The sequence below is a fragment of the Leguminivora glycinivorella genome, chromosome 6 (assembly GCF_023078275.1).
Source record: "Leguminivora glycinivorella isolate SPB_JAAS2020 chromosome 6, LegGlyc_1.1, whole genome shotgun sequence".
Taxonomy (NCBI): domain Eukaryota; kingdom Metazoa; phylum Arthropoda; class Insecta; order Lepidoptera; family Tortricidae; genus Leguminivora; species Leguminivora glycinivorella.
In genome coordinates, this window is record NC_062976.1 from 6,875,237 (window position 1) to 6,894,740 (window position 19,504).

Consider the following 19,504-nt stretch of genomic DNA (forward strand, 5'->3'; position numbering starts at 1 on the left):
ACAATTGCTCAAATAACACGAGCGATTGAATGGTGTTGCCATGTGAAAAAGAATGAATGAAACGAGACAGCACAAACTATCAAAATTTATTCATTCGTTCAGTAAAATCTTTCAAATTAAAAATGGCGAGCCGCGGTGGGTCTGCTAGACGTATTCCTGAAAATGAAGCCGCAATTACGTACGTTCAGTGCGATGGACTGGTAAGTAAATAAAGCCAATTCATAAAATGTGTGTTGTGGTGAAAATTTCATCATCTAGTGCTATTTATTCAATGAAAACTGAAATTGTCGACGCGTCAGAAAGTTGCTTGTTTTATTGTTTTAAATGATGATTCTAGCGCTTATCTAGTAACAAAGTGTACTAAATTCTCGTAATTATTTACAGTAACATCTAAAACATGATTTAAATTGTCTTTGGAAACCCCTTTAGAATATAAGTTTATTTTAGTTTGGAGGTTATGTTCCCAACCTGAAAAACATCATTCAAATCCATAGTCTATAATTGTAAACATTTGGTGTGAAACAAACAACGAAGGTCCCATGCTCACATAAATCTCCCTTCATTGCCTATTCTATTTATTTATGCCTGCTGTCCAACTGTTTACTGAGTTAGAATAAAATTAGTCATAGGTCATTTTAGGACAGGTATTACTTTTATTCTATAACGGGCCTAGAGGTTACCGAATTGAGTGATGATCTCAGTTGATCGCACTATTTATTTTAGATAATGAGCTATGACACACTTGTTATTTACATTGACATGGAAGTTAATTGATTTATGTTTATTGTTTTGAGTTTGTTTTGTATTTACATAAGTCAACAATTTGTGCAATCCTTATGATATCTTTAGATAACGTTCAATTGCACAAAAGTTGCACTGGTTTTTAAACAATGTAAGACAAATAAAAAAAAAAAAATATACATTGTGAAAAAGGTTTTATCACTGAATTGCATTGAAGATGTTTTGTTTATTCAGAACAAATTACCAAATTTCAGTAGTTTGATAATATACTATTACAGTATTCATTTACCTACTACATATTTAACATATTTGCGTCATATTACTGTGATATGTATTTTGTTTATTATTAACATGAAATTGAATTTGCATGCCTGAAACGTCACATGTGGTACTCAATTGTGTCTACCTTGATAAAAGTTAATATCCTTGATTATTTTGTCTATGTTTCTTTCAGGCGGTAATGAAAATCCTGAAGCACTGCCATGAAGAATCATGCAGCAACATGGAGGTGGCGCAGGGAGCCCTGCTCGGGCTGGTGGTTGAGAACCGGCTGGAGATCACCAACTGCTTCCCGTTCCCCAAGCACGATGACACCATGGATGAGGAGGAGTACCAGCTCGCCATGATGAGGAGGCTGCGGAGGGTTAATGTTGACCATTTCCATGTTGGATGGTATGTACAATGAGAGTTTCAAATGATTCACAGTTAGTTTCACTAGAATAGAATAAAATAGAAATAAGTTATCACCTCAGAGGAAAAAATTCTATAGAGAGGACAAGCCGCGCGCGGCCTGGTCGCAGATGTAGGCCCATTGGGCCTACACCGCCGCCTGTTCGCCGTCCGCTGTCATCGAGTGTACACGCGCGCTGTTCACCGACGAAAAACGAGTTTTATCAAAAATGCCGAAGTGTGCAATAATAACTTGCAAACATCGCAGTGACCTGAATAATTTCCAAGCTGATAGGATAACATTTCATAGGTAAATACTATTTATTTCCTTTTATTTCACATAAAACACGAATTCAACGTAATACTCCGAGTTGTACCATGTAACCTTACGTTTGCTTGTGCTTTAAAACGTTCATTATACATTGCGGCTACACAAGGAACATATTGTAAACAGTGTAGTGTTTTGCGCCGCAATGAACGGTGTACAAAACGATTCACTCAGTGAGACATTTTTCTCGGAAACGAGGCGAGGCGTTCCCGCTATTTATCGTTGTGTGCGTGCGCGATCGCGCTCGCTTATCGTTCGCGTGTACACATACATTGAAATGATGCGCGTGTATTGCGCAATAGGAGCGTCCAGCTACAAGTGTGTGTGGATTAGGTGTGTGCGTGCATTATCTTTACAATTACTGGTGCTTTGTGTGGGTTGCGCAGACCTTGTGACAGGCGTATTCTATACAAATCGCCCGGCATGACCTATCTCCCGAAATCTGTGGTTATCACACACACAAACAAAAAGAAAACATACAAGCAAAAAGACACAAAAGCAGAAGGTGCCATGAAATGGTCTAATCTCAGCATGTTGCTGGTGGCGTCCTGCACTGATCTTCTGACATATTTTATCATGGTCCATACAATTTTACTATCATCTGTATGTACAATTATTATTGAAATAATTTATATAAACATCCTGCCTGGCATAAATTGTGGTGTTGTCTCGTTTGGGATGACACTGTTTGCTATTTATTGATTTCTCTCTTTTTTGTCGGACTATATTTTATAGTGAATTGAAATATTTCATGAAAGGTTCAAATATTTTTTTTTTAATGAAGTTAGTATATTTGATCTTTAGCTAATAAAATAAAATTCTGTCTTCTAAAAGTACATACTACATATTTTCATAGATGATCTGGAGAGCACCTCTGTGTATGGATAGCTGACTATCCCAAATAAATTGCAAATTCCATTTACAATAGAGGCCTTTAAAAAAATAATTGATAATGAAATAAGTGTTACATATTTACCATATTCTTACTGTTTTCAGGTATCAAAGTGCTGATGTGGGCAACTTCTTAAGCCTGTCACTCTTGGAGTCACAGTACCACTACCAGACCTCCATCGAGGAGAGTGTGGTCGTCATCTATGACACAAAGAAGTCCGCGCGCGGCTTCCTTACGCTGAAGGCCTATAGGTTAACGCCTCAGGTTGGTATATTTAATATTAAAGAACAATCAAACATTATTTTTGTGACAAACTTGTAGAGTTTAAAAAATGGTAAGTAGGATTGATAGCACAGAACTTTACATGTAACTTTTTATGTAAACAACGAGGAAGGAGGTGACGCACAAGTACCACAAACTCACTTATCTTGCGTTATCCAGGCATTAGACTACATTTTTGTTCTAAGGTTTTGGAATAAAGTAAAAAGTGAGGGTAAAAAGATTTTTTTTTTCAGAAATTACCTAAATTGAAGTGAAATTTTCTTTGAAAATGTACATAACATCCAAGTTATTTTGGTGCTAAATTAATCTGCAATGATCAATTAAACTGCTCTTATGCGTTAGTGATTATAAATTTCTATTATTTTGGCAATTTTATGAAAACTAGCCATCACCGTCACAATTATTACCACTTCAGGATATTTTCTCAAAATTTGTTAGACCAAGTAGAAAAAGTGCTATAACATGTTATATATTTGTAAACTACTCCCCAGGGCAGTATCTTAGGCCCTCTTTTATTTCTCATCTATGTAAACGAGTTACCAGATATTATTGAAGAACTCTGTGTAATGTTTGCCGACGATGCTACAATTTTATTTTCTGGGGAAACTATAGACGACAATTTTTGCTCAAACATTAGCAATACAGTAAAGAAAGATTTGTTTCGGAATCATGGCTAAAACCTTGCTTGCCGTCCACTTCATTTTCTTTGCCAGGTTTCAATTTAATTAGGAATGATCGCCCTGGAAGGCCTGGTGGGGGAGTAGCTATCTATTTACGTTCGCATATACCCTTTTCCATTATTCGTGTCTCACCGCCTTCTCCTTCTTCCGATACTGCAGAATATCTTTTCCTTGACATTTCTTTCTCTCACACAAAACTCCTTCTTAAGCAAGAAGGTCAGGTCGGCAGACAATAAAATAAAAGCTACCTGGAATATGATAAACGCTGAAACCGGGAAGACGAAACCCCGTGATGGCCATTACACACTAAAAGTTCAAGACCAAGTATTGTCTGCAGACGACGATGTTGCTGGCGCCTTTCAACACTTTTTCACCAACATAGCCACTGATACTACACGGAATTTAAACTCCTCTGTAGTTAAGGCAGGTCTCTACTTGGACAATTACAATGTTAAGAAATGCAGCATGGAATTATATTTCCAATTTACTGACCCCGAAGAGATTATTAAAACTTTCAAGTCCTTAAAAGTTAAAAACAGTGAGGACATTTGGGGGATATCTGTGAAAGTCGTGTATTCAATTATTGACGTCGTGGCACCTTATCTAGCCGATGTGTTTAACGCTTGTGTTAGGGAATGTGTGTTTCCCAATCTGATGAAGTATAGTAAGGTTGTTAAGGTTAAGGTCTCTGTTTAAATCAGGCAGCAAGGATGACCTTGGAAATTTTAGACCAATTTCCATACTTCCCGTTCTCAGCAAAGTGTTTGAGAAAATTATATTGAACCAGTTGCTTCGACATTTTAACACGAATGGATTACTTCAGCATCAGCAATTTGGTTTTACACGAGGTCGTTCGACGACAGATGCTGCCTCTGTGCTAATCAAGCACATATACGATGCCTGGGAACTCTCGTTAGATGCTATCGGTATTTTCTGCGATCTCTCCAAAGCTTTCGATTGTGTGGAGCACGACACACTACTACACAAGCTGAAGCACTACGGTCTATCCTCTAAAGCTTTACAGCTTGTTGAATCTTACTTAAACGAAAGAACCCAGAAAGTGGTTGTAAATGGTACTGAATCTAACGGTACAACTGTAAAGCTTGGAGTACCACAGGGTTCTATTCTGGGACCTTTTCTTTTCCTTGTGTATATAAATGATTTGCCATGTCTTGTAAAGAACAAATGTGAGATAGTCTTATTTGCTGATGATACTTCACTAATTTTCAAAGTTGATAGGCAACTGAGTGACTATAGCCATGTGAATGAAACTTTGAAGGAGGTACTAGAATGGTTTACAGCAAATAACTTGCTCCTTAATGCCAAGAAGACGAAATGTGTTAAATTCTCTTTACCCAATGTAAGGAAGACAGATACTACCATCACGCTGAATGGCGAAAACCTGGACTTTGTCGAGAATACGCTCTTTCTTGGTCTTACTTTAGATTGCAATCTGCAATGGGGTCCTCATATATCTGCCCTAGCAAAAAGGTTGAGCTCTGCCGCGTATGCCGTAAGGAGAATTAGGCAATTAACTGATGTGGAGACAGCTCGCCTAGTTTATTTCAGTTACTTTCATAGTGTTATGTCTTACGGCATATTGGCCTGGGGAAAAGCAGCAGATATTCAAACCATCTTCGTTCTCCAGAAACGGGCAATACGATCTATCTACAACATGGCGTCACGTGACTCACTGAAGGAACGCTTTAAGGAGATAGACATCCTTACAGTAGCTTCACAATACATACTAGATGTGATAATGTATACTCATAAGAATATAGAGTCCTTTAAGAAACTGTCAGATATTCATAGTTATAATACACGGAACAAACATAAGCTAGCGGTTTCCAAGTTTCGTCTACAGAAAGTGAAGAAATCGTTCCTGGGAAACTGTGTAACATTTTATAATAAGGTACCCTTAGAGGCATGGGATCTGCCCTTTACTTCATTCAAGAAGTACATAAAAAGTGCACTTCTCAAAAAGGGGTACTACAAAATTGATGATTACCTGGGAGATACTACACCATGGCCGACTATCCAGGCTCAAAATCTGTCATAGTTTTGCTAGCAGTGTCCCGGGGAGACATTGTGTCATGCTTAAGGCGCTGTTGCTACTGGCTGTTTAAATTATTGATCCTTATTATTGTATAATTATAATTTGGTATATATATATATTGACTTGTTGAGTACATACTAGTTATGTATTCTGTAGAATTAGTTGGAGATTGCTAGCTTAACAGTCTCTTGACGTGAAATTTGTATTTCATACGCATTTTTTTTTCTATTTCTAGTTCTTTTGACACTTGGAGAACCTTTACACCTCCAAATTTTTATTTTTTATTATATCCCATTAATTATAATTGACTGTGGGGACCTTTTACATCTCCCAAGATCTTGTTTTCAATTAAGTCAATTTAAACTATGTAACATACAAGCACGGAATGTTGTGTCTTACATCTAGGTATACCGTATTCACTTATTATTGGAATATTTAATACAGCCCGGACAGCTTGAACATGTCATGCTCGCTAAAAAGTCTTTGCTTACGGTGACGTCGTTGATCGGGTCGCCACCTTCCCGAATGAAGGTTGAGGGAGGCGATGGCTGAGATGCGCGCCATATTCGTGAACGGGTGCTGTTTGTGAAGACCGGTCTGTTTCAGCTAATAGGGGCTATGCTATTCTATGTAACATTAATTTTGAATGAGATTACGTTGAGGCACTCTGTTCGGTCCTTGTTTGTTTATTTTTCTTTCTGACTCTTGGAGACCATATACATCTCCAAGGAAAAAAGTAGATTAAGTATACATATATTTTTTTTTTCCTTTGCTTAAGACAACAAGAGTCTTTTACAACTCTAAAGTTATTTTAGTTATTCGGTTTTTTTCTTCATGTATAATTTTTTTAGATGTACTTTGACACTTAGAGACTCTATACATCTCTAAAATCTCTTATTAATAATCATAATAGCTTTGTACTTTGTATAATTTCTTGTGTTAATATTTTTTTTTTATGAATACTTTTGCTTATTAAATTGTATCTTGTTTTTTTTAATGCATGTTAAATATAAGATGTAATGTTTTGAAAAGAAGTGGCCCGCCGAGTTTCTTGCCGGTCCCATAGTGGATACCCTCCTCCAACTGAGGGGGACTGAAATCTTCTCGAGGCTGAGGCGTAGGGTTAGAGCCGGCGTAGTTTTGTTTGACGTTCATAAGCGCATTGTAATATGCCTACTTGGAAAATATTTCATTTCATTTCATTTCATTTCATTTCATTTCATTTCATTTCAGGGGTCTTTTACTCTCCTTCTCTCAATGTTAATTATTTTTCTTCATTCGAAAGCCTCCTCGAGGACCTCTTGCCGTCGTTTGACCACCATATAGTCATGGGGGATTTCAATACTTGTCTCCTCAAAGATCTCTTATATATATAAGACTATCGCACTAGGTCTCTGAAGTCCCTGGCTCATGCTTGCAAATTAAATATTCTCCCCTCTGGCCCAACGCATCGGTTCCCGAACTGTACGCCTTCTCTACTAGATATATGTCTTACATCTTCCGTTGATCACGTGGCTAAGTTTGGTCAGTACGCTGCTGATGCCTTTTCGTATCATGATCTACTCTATCTATCCTACAAAATTAAACCACCTAAGGCCAAACCTAAAATCCTGCTACAGCAAAATTTTGGTAGGATGGATAGAGATAAATTATTGAACGACGCATTGAATATTGACTGGAGTGTGATTTCTGGAGCCGGTACTATTGATGAACAAGTATCAATTTTCAATTCCCTTCTTATTCAGCTCTACGATATACATGCTCCAGTCCGTCCTATCAAGGTGAAACATCTACCTGCTCCTTGGCTTACGGAGGAAATTAAGGCTTTGCTTCATAAGAAGAATATCGCCAAGTCTCGGTACAAGAGAAACCCTTCCGACATAAACAAATCTCGTTACCATAATTTACGCAATCGTTGTAATACCCCCTTTCATCCCGTGGGTGTCGTAGAAGGCGACTGTGGGATATGGGTTAAATTGTGGCGTAGGCGAGAGGCTGGCAACCTGTCACTGCAATGTCACAGTTTCATTTTCTTTCAACCCCTTATTTGCCAAGAGTGGCACTGAAACTTGAGTAGTTTCATGTGCTCTGCCTACCCCTTCATGGGATACAGGCGTGATTGTATGTATGTATGTATGTTGTAATACTGTTTGTCGAGATGCGCAAAGAAGGCATATCCATCAGTCCGTCGAACATGGGGACCCTGCGAAGGTGTGGAAATTCCTCAAGACGCTTGGAGTTGGTAAGCCGCAAGAGCACTCCTATCCCAAAGATATCGACTATAATCTCTTAAACCAGCATTTTTCGACTTCCGCCGTCTTTGATGGACCAATTAAGGAGGCGACCCTTCAGAATCTTGTCTCGTTACCAACCCTAGGCTCAGCTCCTTTTTCCTTCACGCGTTTTGCTGAGAGTGATGTTAAGAAGAGTATTGTCTCCATAACTTCTAACGCCGTCGGTGTTGATTGCATTGGCCGTACTATGATCCTTCCCCTTCTCGACTTACTTGTTCCTATTATTTCCACTATACTCAATAATTCCATTTCCTCATGTTCCTTTCCTTCGCTCTGGAAGGATGCTTATATGGTTCCGATTCCTAAAAAGCCAAATTCTTCTTCTTTTTCTGATTTTCGTCCCATCTCCATTCTTCCTTTCCTCTCCAAAGTACTTGAGCGTCTTATTCACCTGCAACTATCCTCGTACTTGAACAAACACAATCTCCTAAACTCCTTCCAGTCTGGTTTCCGTCCCGGCCATAGTACGGCTACTGCACTCGTAAAAATCACCGATGACATTCGAGCGGGAATGAATGAACAGAAGTTAACAGTATTGACGTTACTCGATTTTAGTAATGCATTCAATACTGTTGACTTCGACATTCTAGTAGGTATACTGCAGACGCTTAACATATCTCCTGAGGCACTCGACTGGTTTCGAAGCTACTTAAATGGTCGTCGGCAATGTATCAAAGTAAATGATTTTCACTCATCCTGGTGCGACACGCTGGCTGGCGTACCGCAGGGCGGCGTGTTGTCCCCTTTACTTTTCTCTATATTTATAAACTCCATTACCAATAACCTTTCTTCTCATTATCATCTGTATGCCGACGACCTTCAAATTTACTCACAAGGTAAAGCTGAGGATCTTCCATCAGTCATTAGCTGCATAAACAACGACTTGGCGATAATCTTAAACTGGAGTCTAAGTTTTGGCCTTAAAGTGAACCCATCAAAAACCCAAAGTATCGTCTTTGGAAGTCCCAAACTATTATCGAGAATCGACCTTAATGCTCTGCCTCCAATCTACTTTGATGGCGTTATAATAACCTACTCCCCGTTGGTGAAAAATCTGGGACTTCTAATGGACAGTACTCTATCTTGGGCACCTCAAGTTGGCGAAGTAAGCAGAAGGATGATTGTTTCAGCATGTTCCCTCAGGAGACTGCGAAATTTTCTACCTATTCCGACCAAAATTGCGCTTGCCCAAACTCTCCTTCTCCCAATCTTAGACTATGCTGACGTTTCATATCTTGACCTAACGGAGGACCAACTAAATAAACTTGAGCGCATCCAAAATATTTGCATTCGGTTCATATTTGGGTTACGCAAGTATGACCATGTTTCTCACTTTCGCTCACAGCTCAAGTGGCTCCCTATTCGCTATCGTCGTAACCTTCATATCTTGTCCCTCTTGTATTGCATTTTATTTCTTCCTACAACTCCCCAGTATCTCAAGGCGCGTTTTAGTTACCTTAATTCTGTAAGGTTGTCCCGCAGTCTACTTTTGTCTGTCCCATCTTCTTCTTCAAAATTTTACAACTCCTCTTTTACTTTCAAAGCTGTTCGACTCTGGAACTCTCTACCTCCGGGCATTAGACGGGCTCAATCTATTTCTGTTTTTAAAAAAATGCTTAAAGAACATTATTTATCTCTCCCTTAGTGATCGTATTGCTATTTTTACTCTGTGGTTGGTATGATTGCTGTATATTGTTGGTTTGTTACTATATATCTGTCTTGCTGTATATTACTATTTAAGTATGTTTATGTAAGTCTATTTATATTCTCTTATATGTGTATGTTTATTCAATTTGTGTGTTGGAAATTAGAATAAGTATGATTTTTCATTTCGAAGCACCTACTCTTTCTGATTATGTTTTTTATTTCCGCTACCCAAAGGTTGTCTGGTAGAGATCGCTCTTTAGCGATAAGACCGCCTGTTGTCTGCCTCTATTTATAATCATTTGTTTTGTCTCCGCTGTATCTTTTTTCTGTATCTCTTGCTGAGGTGTGCCAATAAAGAGTATTCTATCTATCTATCTAAGACAGTGGTGGATTGGTTAAAATCTATAAACCTAAACGTAAACTTAATAAAAACAAAGCTTATGCAATTTAGAAACTGCAAACAATCTCCAGCAAATTTGAATGTGATAGAGTCTGGCATTTCAATAGAAGAAGTTGACAACATAAATTTCTTAGGTTTAACAATTGATCCACTGTTAACATGGAAACATCATATAGAGAAGATTAATGGTAAAATTTCCAGTCAGTGTTACGCATTGTCTATATTATCCGAAACGTGTTCTGAGGATGTTGTTATTACCACGTACTATGCCAACGTGTTTTCTCTGTTGACATATGGTATAATATACTGGGGCAACTCAATGGACGTGCAGACCACTTTCATTTTGCAAAAGAAGTGCTTAAGAATTATTTTTCGCCTTCATTATAGACACTCATTAAGAAATGTTTTCAAGGAGAAAGGTTTTCTAACCCTAACTGGCATATATATATATACGAGCTTTGTAAATTTCTGAAGAGCAACAAGAATTATTTCATAACATTAGCTTCCCTCCGTGACAACCTCCGCTCTCAATATAAGTATGATTTAAAACTGCCTCAAGTCAATAATAAAATCTTTGACAAAAGCACATACATCTCTGCCCACAGAGAACCTCCTATAGAGTAGAAATCTTGTATATTTTGTGCGCGATACGAGTCGCCAGTGTTTGGGGTGCGAGGAGCGGGCGGGGAATGTGTTAAGCGCGCTGTGATTGGCCGTTTCAAGGACGGCGGGCAGTCGCGCCAGATGAAAAGGGACAGAAGTATGACTGTCCCTCTACTGACGCGTAAGTGGCCAATGTAAGTTGACCTATGCCGGCTCTGAATAAATTATAAATATGACTTATTTGTGGAATGTAATGCCGTCTGTTTTTAAATTTGAGCTTCTTGTTACCTTTCCACACCATTTCACACTACAGGTGGACATCTTTAAGGCATCAAAATACCCTTTTCCAATTTTTTTGTGCGAAAAACACGCGCTGCTTTCGGGTCTGTTACTTGGTCGATACTGATCGGGCACGGCGAGCGCCCGCGCTTATATCAGTGCAAATACTAGGAAGGCTGGCCACTGCGAGTCGTCTTGTAATAGATGTCTATAGGGGTTGGTCTGTGATCTCTGCCATTCGAGTTTTTAATCAGCTGCCAGATGAATTAAAAATGTTAGAGGACTCCAAATTTATCCCTAGTTTAAAGAAATGGTTAATTAACAATGAATTTTATACCTTAAAAGACTTCTTTGAAAGATATGACTGATAATTATGATTCGCCATGACATGATTGCTAATAATGTATACCTAGTATAGTTTTTTAGCTTTAAGTGATAATTGTATACCCGAATTGGGTCACCGTTGTAACCTACTAATGTAATGAATTAACACCTGTGTAACACGGTTGAACAATAAAGATCTATCTATCTATCTATCTAACTTGCTAATCCCTTTCATTTGATATCACACGGTATGATTTAGCGCTCGCTTGTGATTTCACTATTTTTCACATGAAAGCCCTTTTAACAAAACTAAACATTACATTTTCCAGGCCATCCAAATGTACAAAGAACAAGACTACACCCCCGAAGCGCTCCGCAACCTGAAGATTGGCTACGAGAGCCTGTTCATTGAAGTTCCCATTGTGATCCGCAACTCTCCGCTCACCAACATCATGATGTCTGAGCTCTCGGAGATGATCCCTGAGGAGGAGGGCTCCAAGTTCCTGGATCTGGGTACCGCTTCAGTATTGGAAGGTGAGTAACACATTCGTTTTTCTCAATTTTTTTATAAATAATAAAATGCACTAAACACAAACTGCACTGAAGTGAAAAAGTTTACCTTTACTAAATATATGAACAGTAAGGGCCAGTTGCACCAACCTCTGTTAACAGACACATCAACGACACGCAGCAGAAGTCTATGGAATTTTGCAATACAAGATAGTTAATGAACGCTAAATTCGTTAACGGACTGTTTGGTGCAATCGCCCCTAAGAAAATTGATTTCCTTATTTGACATTTTGAATTCCATAAAACGGAGTACAAAACATAGTGATGCGTAGTACTCATTGCAATTATAATACGCCAATTTTTAACAGGATGCTTGTCGTGTAACAATTTGTTGATTCGTTTTTATTTAATTTTTGCTTTCAAATAATATTTCACGCGGCAAATGCCCAATGCAGACTTACCGACGCGAGGAAAACTCGTGCGCTGCTTTGGTCGAGACACATTTACGTTGTCTATTTGCCGCCTTGTGTATGGTCTGACCATACACAAGATGGGACGAAGATATTAAAAAATCTGTTGGCCCAAACTGGATCCAAATTGCCAAAGATAGGGACATGTGGAAATTGATGGACCCAAAAAAGGGTCTAATGCACCAGCTTAATTAAATAAAAATTAATGTAAAAAATTGTAATAATACAATTATAATAAAAGGCTTTTTTATTTTATTTTTATTTATTTGCCGCCTTAGGACAATTTTTCGTTTTGTTGAACTTATCTTATATATTATCTGTGATTCCAGGTCAGCTTCGCAGCCTAATGGAGCGAGTGGACGAGTTGAACCAAGAAGCCATCAAGTTCAACCGCTACCAGCAACTTGTTGTGCGCCAGCAGCAGGATAAGCACCGCTGGCTGCTCAAGCGCGCGCAGGAGAACGCTGCCCGCGCTGCTAAGGTACCTTAACACATTATGACACATCCCGGGACAAATCCACAGTCTAATGGAGTTGGTAAGCGAGCTAAACCAAGAAGCCATCAAGTTCAACCACTACCAGCAACTAGTTGTGCGGCAGCAGCAGGATAAGCACCGCTGGCTGCTCAAGCGCGCGGGCATTGGAACGCTGCCCGCGCTGCTGAGGTATCATAACACATTATGACACATCCCGAGGCAACTCCACAGTCTAATGCAGTTGGTGAATGAGCTGAACCAGGAGGCTATCAAGTTCAACCGCTACCAGCAGCTAGTTGTGCGCAAGCAGCAGACAAGCACCGCTGGCTGCTCAAGCGCGCGCAGGAGAACGCTGCCCGCGCTGCTAAGGTATCATAACACACATCCCGGGATATATCCACAGTCTAATGGAGTTGGTGAGCGAGTTCAACCAATAGGCCATCTAGTTAATAAAATAATAAATATCTGTTCATAAACTTTACATAACTTTATATACCTGTCGTAACGCGTCCCTGGACAAGTACATGAAAAGATACAAGTGCGAAAAATAGGAAGTTCTCAAAGCAAATGTTTTAAATCGTCACTTTTTTGCCAAATGTAATTAAGACCCTTTGAATTTTCGATACGTAAGTTTAGCGCAGTAACAATTTTATTTTAAAGTTTATCGTTTCGTTGCGAGCGTCTTACTTTTCGCACCTGTATAACTTGGTTACGACAATGTCCCATACACAGAGATAATACAGAGTTTCGTTTGTTCCATCCATGTCAGCTTTCGTGAAACGATCTGTACCTACCTGTATGAAACTTAGTATTTGTTGTTCAGGACGAGCCGCCGCTCCCCGAGGAAGACGTGAACAAGCTGTTCAAGCCGCACCCGGTGCCGCTGCGCCTCAACCCCATGATCGTGGCCGGACAGATCAACACCTACAGCCAGCACATCAGCCAGTTCTGCTCGCAGAGTCTCGCCAAACTATACGTCACACAGGCTCTACATAATGCTAAAGACACCAAGCAAAATAACTGATTTTATATTTGGAAATAAAATTATGATGTCTCAAACAGTCTTTATTTTTAACTCTTGTACTCTATACATACCCGTTTTTGCAACATTTAAATCTGCCCCTTAATAGTTAAGAGGGCATTCAACGAAAACGTCGTAATAATGTAAAATTGATAGTTTTAGTCGGCAAAATGCTACACTTTCCGTCATCTAAAAGACTTATTAAGTTCAGGATTCGATTAGGACATCTTCTTAACTTACATGTTGTGAGACTGGATTTTTAAAAACTAACTCACTTAATTAATTATGATTTTTTTTCTGGTGCATGTTTAGGAAAACCCGCGAAAAGTGCTGACTTAGTCCGTCTAATTTGTAAAATTTTGATAGTTTTGAATGCTTCAAGTGGTAAATTTGTATTATGTATATCCTGTACTACAATCATCTGAGACTACTTCTTTGTTATAAGGCTTTAGAATAGAGTAAATGAGGATATGATGAATCCAATTTGTTTCAGAAATCACCTCAGAATAAGTGTCAATTTCTTCGAAAACTTACGTGTTTTTGAAGTAGTTTTAATATAAAAATAATCTGCAACGCTTACTCAAACAGATTTTATGCAAAAGTTTTCTATTAATTGCAATTTAATATTTTTGACGATTTTTTAAAAATGCCTCCTTATTACCGGTTACGCGCGCTTGCGATGTCAGTACCGCGGCAGAGCTTGTAGAGGCAGGACGTATGTTAGTCCGCTCCGCACGCGGCTCGACGATCGCGAAGTTATTTTGTCATTGTGTGCGGCACCCGCCGTGTCCAAAACCGCACTTGTGTGCGTGTTTGGCTGTACTGTTGCATGTATACTGCGACCGAAAACTTTGATCCTTGGGTTGACGACTTTGGTAACTAACTAATTAACTTGACTAATATTTTTAGTAAGTATTATTTATTATTGAATATCATTTGAGGTTACTGACTCGTCTCAACAAAATCTTTGACAATAGATGGTACTCAGGATCTGATGATGAAGTCAGATGGTAGTCATGAGTTCTCATCAACCAGGTCTTGAAACCATTTCGTGTTTGGGCTCGTTTGATTCGCCTCAACAAGATCTTTGACAAGAGGTGATGGTACCCAGGATCTGATGATGAAGCCGGAAGGTAGTCATGAGTTCTCATCAACCAGGTCTTGAAACCATTTCGTGTTTGGGCTCGTTTGGTTCGTCTCAACAAGATCTTTGACAAGAGGTGATGGTACCCAGGATCTGATGATGAAGCCGGAAGGTAGTCATGAGTTCTCATCAACCAGGTCTTGAAACCATTTCGTGTTTGGGCTCGTTTGGTTCGTCTCAACAAGATCTTTGACAAGAGATGGTACCCAGGATCTGATGATGAAGCTGGAAGGTAGTCAAGAGAATTCATCAACCAGGTCTTGAAACCACTCCGTGTTTGGGCTCGTTTGGTTCGTCTCAACAAGATCTTTGACAAGAGATGGTACCCAGGATCTGATGGTGAAGCTGGAAGGTAGTCAAGAGTATTCCACGACCAGGTCTTGAAACCACTTCGTGTTTGGGTTCGTTTGATTCGTCTCAACAAGATCTTTGACAAGAGATGGTAATCACTCTTTTATACTCTGGCGCATCCACTATCTCAGTGTGTCAACAGTCAACTAAAGCAGGTAGGCGTAGCGTAGAGTTGTATTTCCTTACAAAAAACTAATACATAGATGTGGACCTTCCTGTGCTCCATGCAATTAAAACAACATAATATTTAAAAACCGGCCGAGAGCGTGTCGGGTCACGCTCAGTGCCTACACTGAGCGTGGCCCGACACGCTCTCGGCCGGTTTTTAAAGCCACGTTGGTAAATAGCCGCTCGGCTCTTCCGTAGTTTTCCATATTTTTCAAAAACTACAGAACCTATCAAGTTCAAAATAGTTTTCCTAGAAAGTTTATAAAGTTCTACTTTTGTGACTTTTAAATATTTTTTAAATATATGGTTAAAAAGTTGGAGGGGGGGACACTTTTTTTTTCTTTAGGAGCGATTATTCCCGAAAATATTAATATTATCAAAAAACGATTTCAGTAATTCATTTTTAAATACCTATCCAACAATAAATCATACGTTAGGGTTGAAATGAAAAAAAAAAAATCACTCCCTACTTTACGTGTAGGGGGGTACCCTATTAAAACATTTTTTCCACTTTTTATTTTTGCACTTTGTCGGCGTGACTGATATACATATTGGTACCAAATTTCAGCTCTCTAGTTCTAACGGTCACTGAGATTATCCGCGGAGGGACGGACGGACGGAGGGACAGACAGACAGACATGGCGAAACTATAAGGGTTCCTAGTTGACTACGAAACCCTAAAAACACATTTTAAATATTAAAAAAAACTACTTAAAATTAAAGAAAACCGATCTTAGTTCCATTATATACAGAGTGGGGCCTGTAACAAAGGCGAAGAATTGAACTGTAGGCTATTCTCCTTATACTGATCAACATTTATTCAGTGACTTTTAAAAATTATGAAGTCTTTAAATTTTTAATTTTTCATACAAAATAAATATTAGCTTCAATGTACGCCATTATTGTTGTCATTGACGTTGTCTGTCACACTTTAGACTTAACGGAATTCGCAATACATTACCTCTTAGAAAAAACTTTCAAGGGTGATAAAAATCAAAATACAAGTTATTTTTAAAAGTCGCCGAACAAATGTTGATCAGTATAAGTGCGTTTTCACATTATCCGATCCGATATCGGATGTCGGACCGATATCCCATACATTACAGGCGCCATCTTGGATTTTTTCTATTGAAATGCTTCCGACATCCGATATCGGATCGGATAGTGTGAAAACGGCTTAAGGAGAATAGCCTAGAGTTCAATTCTTCGCCTTTGTTACAGGCCCCACTCTGTATATGTACCTAGAAAACATCATCATCTTCCTTGCGTTATCCCGGCATTTGCCACGGCTCATGGGAGCCTGCGGTCCACTTTGACAACTAATCCCAAGATTTGGCGTAGGCACTAGTTTTTACGAAAGCGACTGCCATCTGACCTTTCAACCCAAAGGGTAAACTAGACCTTATTGGAATAAGTCCGGTTTCCTCACGATGTTTTCCTTCACCGAAAATAACCTAGAAAACATATCATATACAAAATAAAATAAAACTAAGAAAACGGATTATATTCATTATACGCGATATAATCTGATTCCATAAATTTATTTCATGAGTAACTATCGCGGTGACAGAAGACAATATACACAATTTATTATATTATAAAAGTTTTTTAATTTATTTCTTCCAAGGCTACACACGTTTTATTAAAAAAAACTTTGATAAGTTTAATAATTAAACTAAAAGGTCAAGTATTTATGCACGAAATCATGTATGCAAATATGTAATATATATGGTGGTGTTTTTACGCAAGTATCAATAATGGTTAGTCCGCAACGCCACTGACGGCGTGGCGGTACCGACCATGAATGCTATCCCTTTCGCTCTAGCCGCACGTAAGGTTGGTTCGAAGAGGATCGCACGCTATGTCTGTACCGCAGGCTACAATCGTTATGCTTCTGGTTATAGTGTGCGTCTGCACACAGGCGCACGCCAGCGCCGCCGGCGTCGAAATGCGAGCAAGCAGATTTTTTGAAAGCGCTCTTAAGACAGGATTCAATTTGGCTTATCCCATGATGGTGGCCGGACAGATCAATACCTACAGTTAGCACATCAGCCGATTCTGTTCCCAGAGTCTGGCCAAGCTATACGTCACACAGGCTCTTCACAACGCTAAAGTCACTAAACAAAAAACTGATTTTATATTTGGAAATAAAATTGTGATGTCTTAAAAAGTCTTTATTTTTAGCTTCTAATTGCATCAAAATGTATCTTTAGATGGATACTTTTAGACAACATTGAAAATTCCTGACACCTACCTACTCTGTTTTGCATACGTAGTATACCTAATACGAAATATTAAACAGCAAAAAAGGGCAAATTTGGCTTGTCCCGTCTCGACCTCATGATTACCATGGGTACCTAGACAACGTCTCAATTGCTTACGGTCCGTTGGAACTTTGCATAGGAGTCCGTATTGATCGTTATTGTGACGCGTGTGACAAAGTATAAACCGGCTTTACAATTCTTTGGTTCACTAAAAACCTCCAAAAGTTCTAAGACGCAGGTGTCCTTGTCTAATAAATACTTACCCACCACAGGCGTCCAATGTCTCTCAGTAGCAGTTGCTCTTATAATCATTTTAATAAACCTTCCCCCATTAACCGCCGGCTAGTAATTTCAAAATTACATAACGACTGATCGGATGCCACAAAGCCAGGTAATTGTTTGTTTTCCACCAGCAGTGCTTAATTCCACGATTTCCTACTAATCCTCTAATAGGGGCTATTAGAGTACACAAAGAGACCGTCCCTTGATTACGAAATTGCTTTATCCTGGTACCTGGCGATTGAGATGTGATCCTGACGAATTAAGCAGATTGTAACTGTGTAACATGCGACGCTAAGAGCGAAAGAAATTTATTAAATTCTTTGAGTGCACTTAGGACTATATTAAGTAGTAATTATAAGATAAAACTATGGAAACGGATTAAATCGCGTATAATGAATTTAAAATACATCCCGACGTTTCGAACTCTTTACAGCGTTCGTGGTCAACGGGTGACTGAGGAAAAATTAAAATGTGCAAAAGCTACCCACTTACAAGAAATATTAACGAACCATGACCACAAATAATATAGATTTCTAAGGCAGGTTCACACACTATTAATAAAGCCAGTTATACAATATTCAAAAATTTACCATTACTCTGTTAAAAAATAATTAACCAATTAATCTACACAAAATTGTATTCGGGATGTATTTTAAATTCATTATACGCGATTTAATCCGTTTCCATAGTTTTATTTCATGAGTAACTATCGCGGTAACCGAAGACAATATTAGTAATTATAAGATTTATAAGTACCTAGGTACCAGTTGAAGTTATATCTAGTTCGCTGGCTCAGCGGCCCGAAATGGATCTTGGCCTCCGACGGCTCCGACGCTCTAGACTTCGCCATTCGCCCCTGCCTTGTGCGATCTGATGCCATGTAATGTTTTAATGTATTTACCTACTTATTTACCTAATAAATTAATTTGCGAATTATATAATATCAAACGCATAAATGTCTCACGAACGAGAAATCACAGTCGATATGTTTTTTTACTAGCCTTTAATTTGATTGCAAAGTACTCATTGCTCTTACTATGTTTGTTTACGGGTTTTGCAACTTAAATTTAGTTTACTTCCCGTAAATTATCTACTTAATCAACTAAAAGCAATACCTACATCTGGGACAAAAGCAACCAGCTTTTATATTGCACTACTGACGACAAAATGACGTTGCATGTCCGTTATAACATAATATATAATGATGTCTTCCGCTGTGATTCCTAAGCATAGGTACCTACTTTATTAAGAGATTGCGTGCTGTAAACTCAGAGGTTTTAATAAAGCAATCGGGGAAAGGAAATGATATGTCGGCGACATCGGACTTAGTCCCGAATGTCCCAATTCTGGCGTCATTAGATGGCCGACCGCAAAATGGGACGGAACCGCAGTGGAACAGCTGCTAGTTTTTTTTTGTAAATAAAGTTTTGGACATTTTTGGAAGTAATATGCTGTGTTACGATAATTAATAAATTGTTTGTAAATCTGGACATCAAGATAATCAAGTGCAAATGCATACTTAGCTAATATAAATGCAATTGTACCTAAGGAATATTTTCAGAAGTAACAGCTTTGGATTCATTTTGTATCAGGTAACTAAATGCTATTAAGCTTACACCAACTA

The 19,504-nt window shown here is 38.7% G+C and overlaps 1 protein-coding gene across 1 annotated transcript; it reads left to right on the forward strand.

The window, feature by feature from the left end:
* The first annotated feature begins 50 nt into the window (after positions 1 to 50).
* On the forward strand, positions 51 to 13,709 carry LOC125226805 (eukaryotic translation initiation factor 3 subunit H). Its single transcript, XM_048130911.1, has 6 exons — positions 51 to 200; positions 1,196 to 1,413; positions 2,735 to 2,894; positions 11,525 to 11,729; positions 12,505 to 12,656; positions 13,474 to 13,709. Exons 1-6 carry the CDS (start codon positions 57 to 59, stop codon positions 13,672 to 13,674), a joined length of 1,080 nt encoding a protein of 359 aa, XP_047986868.1. The 5' UTR covers positions 51 to 56; the 3' UTR covers positions 13,675 to 13,709.
* Positions 13,710 to 19,504: the final 5,795 nt, after the last annotated feature.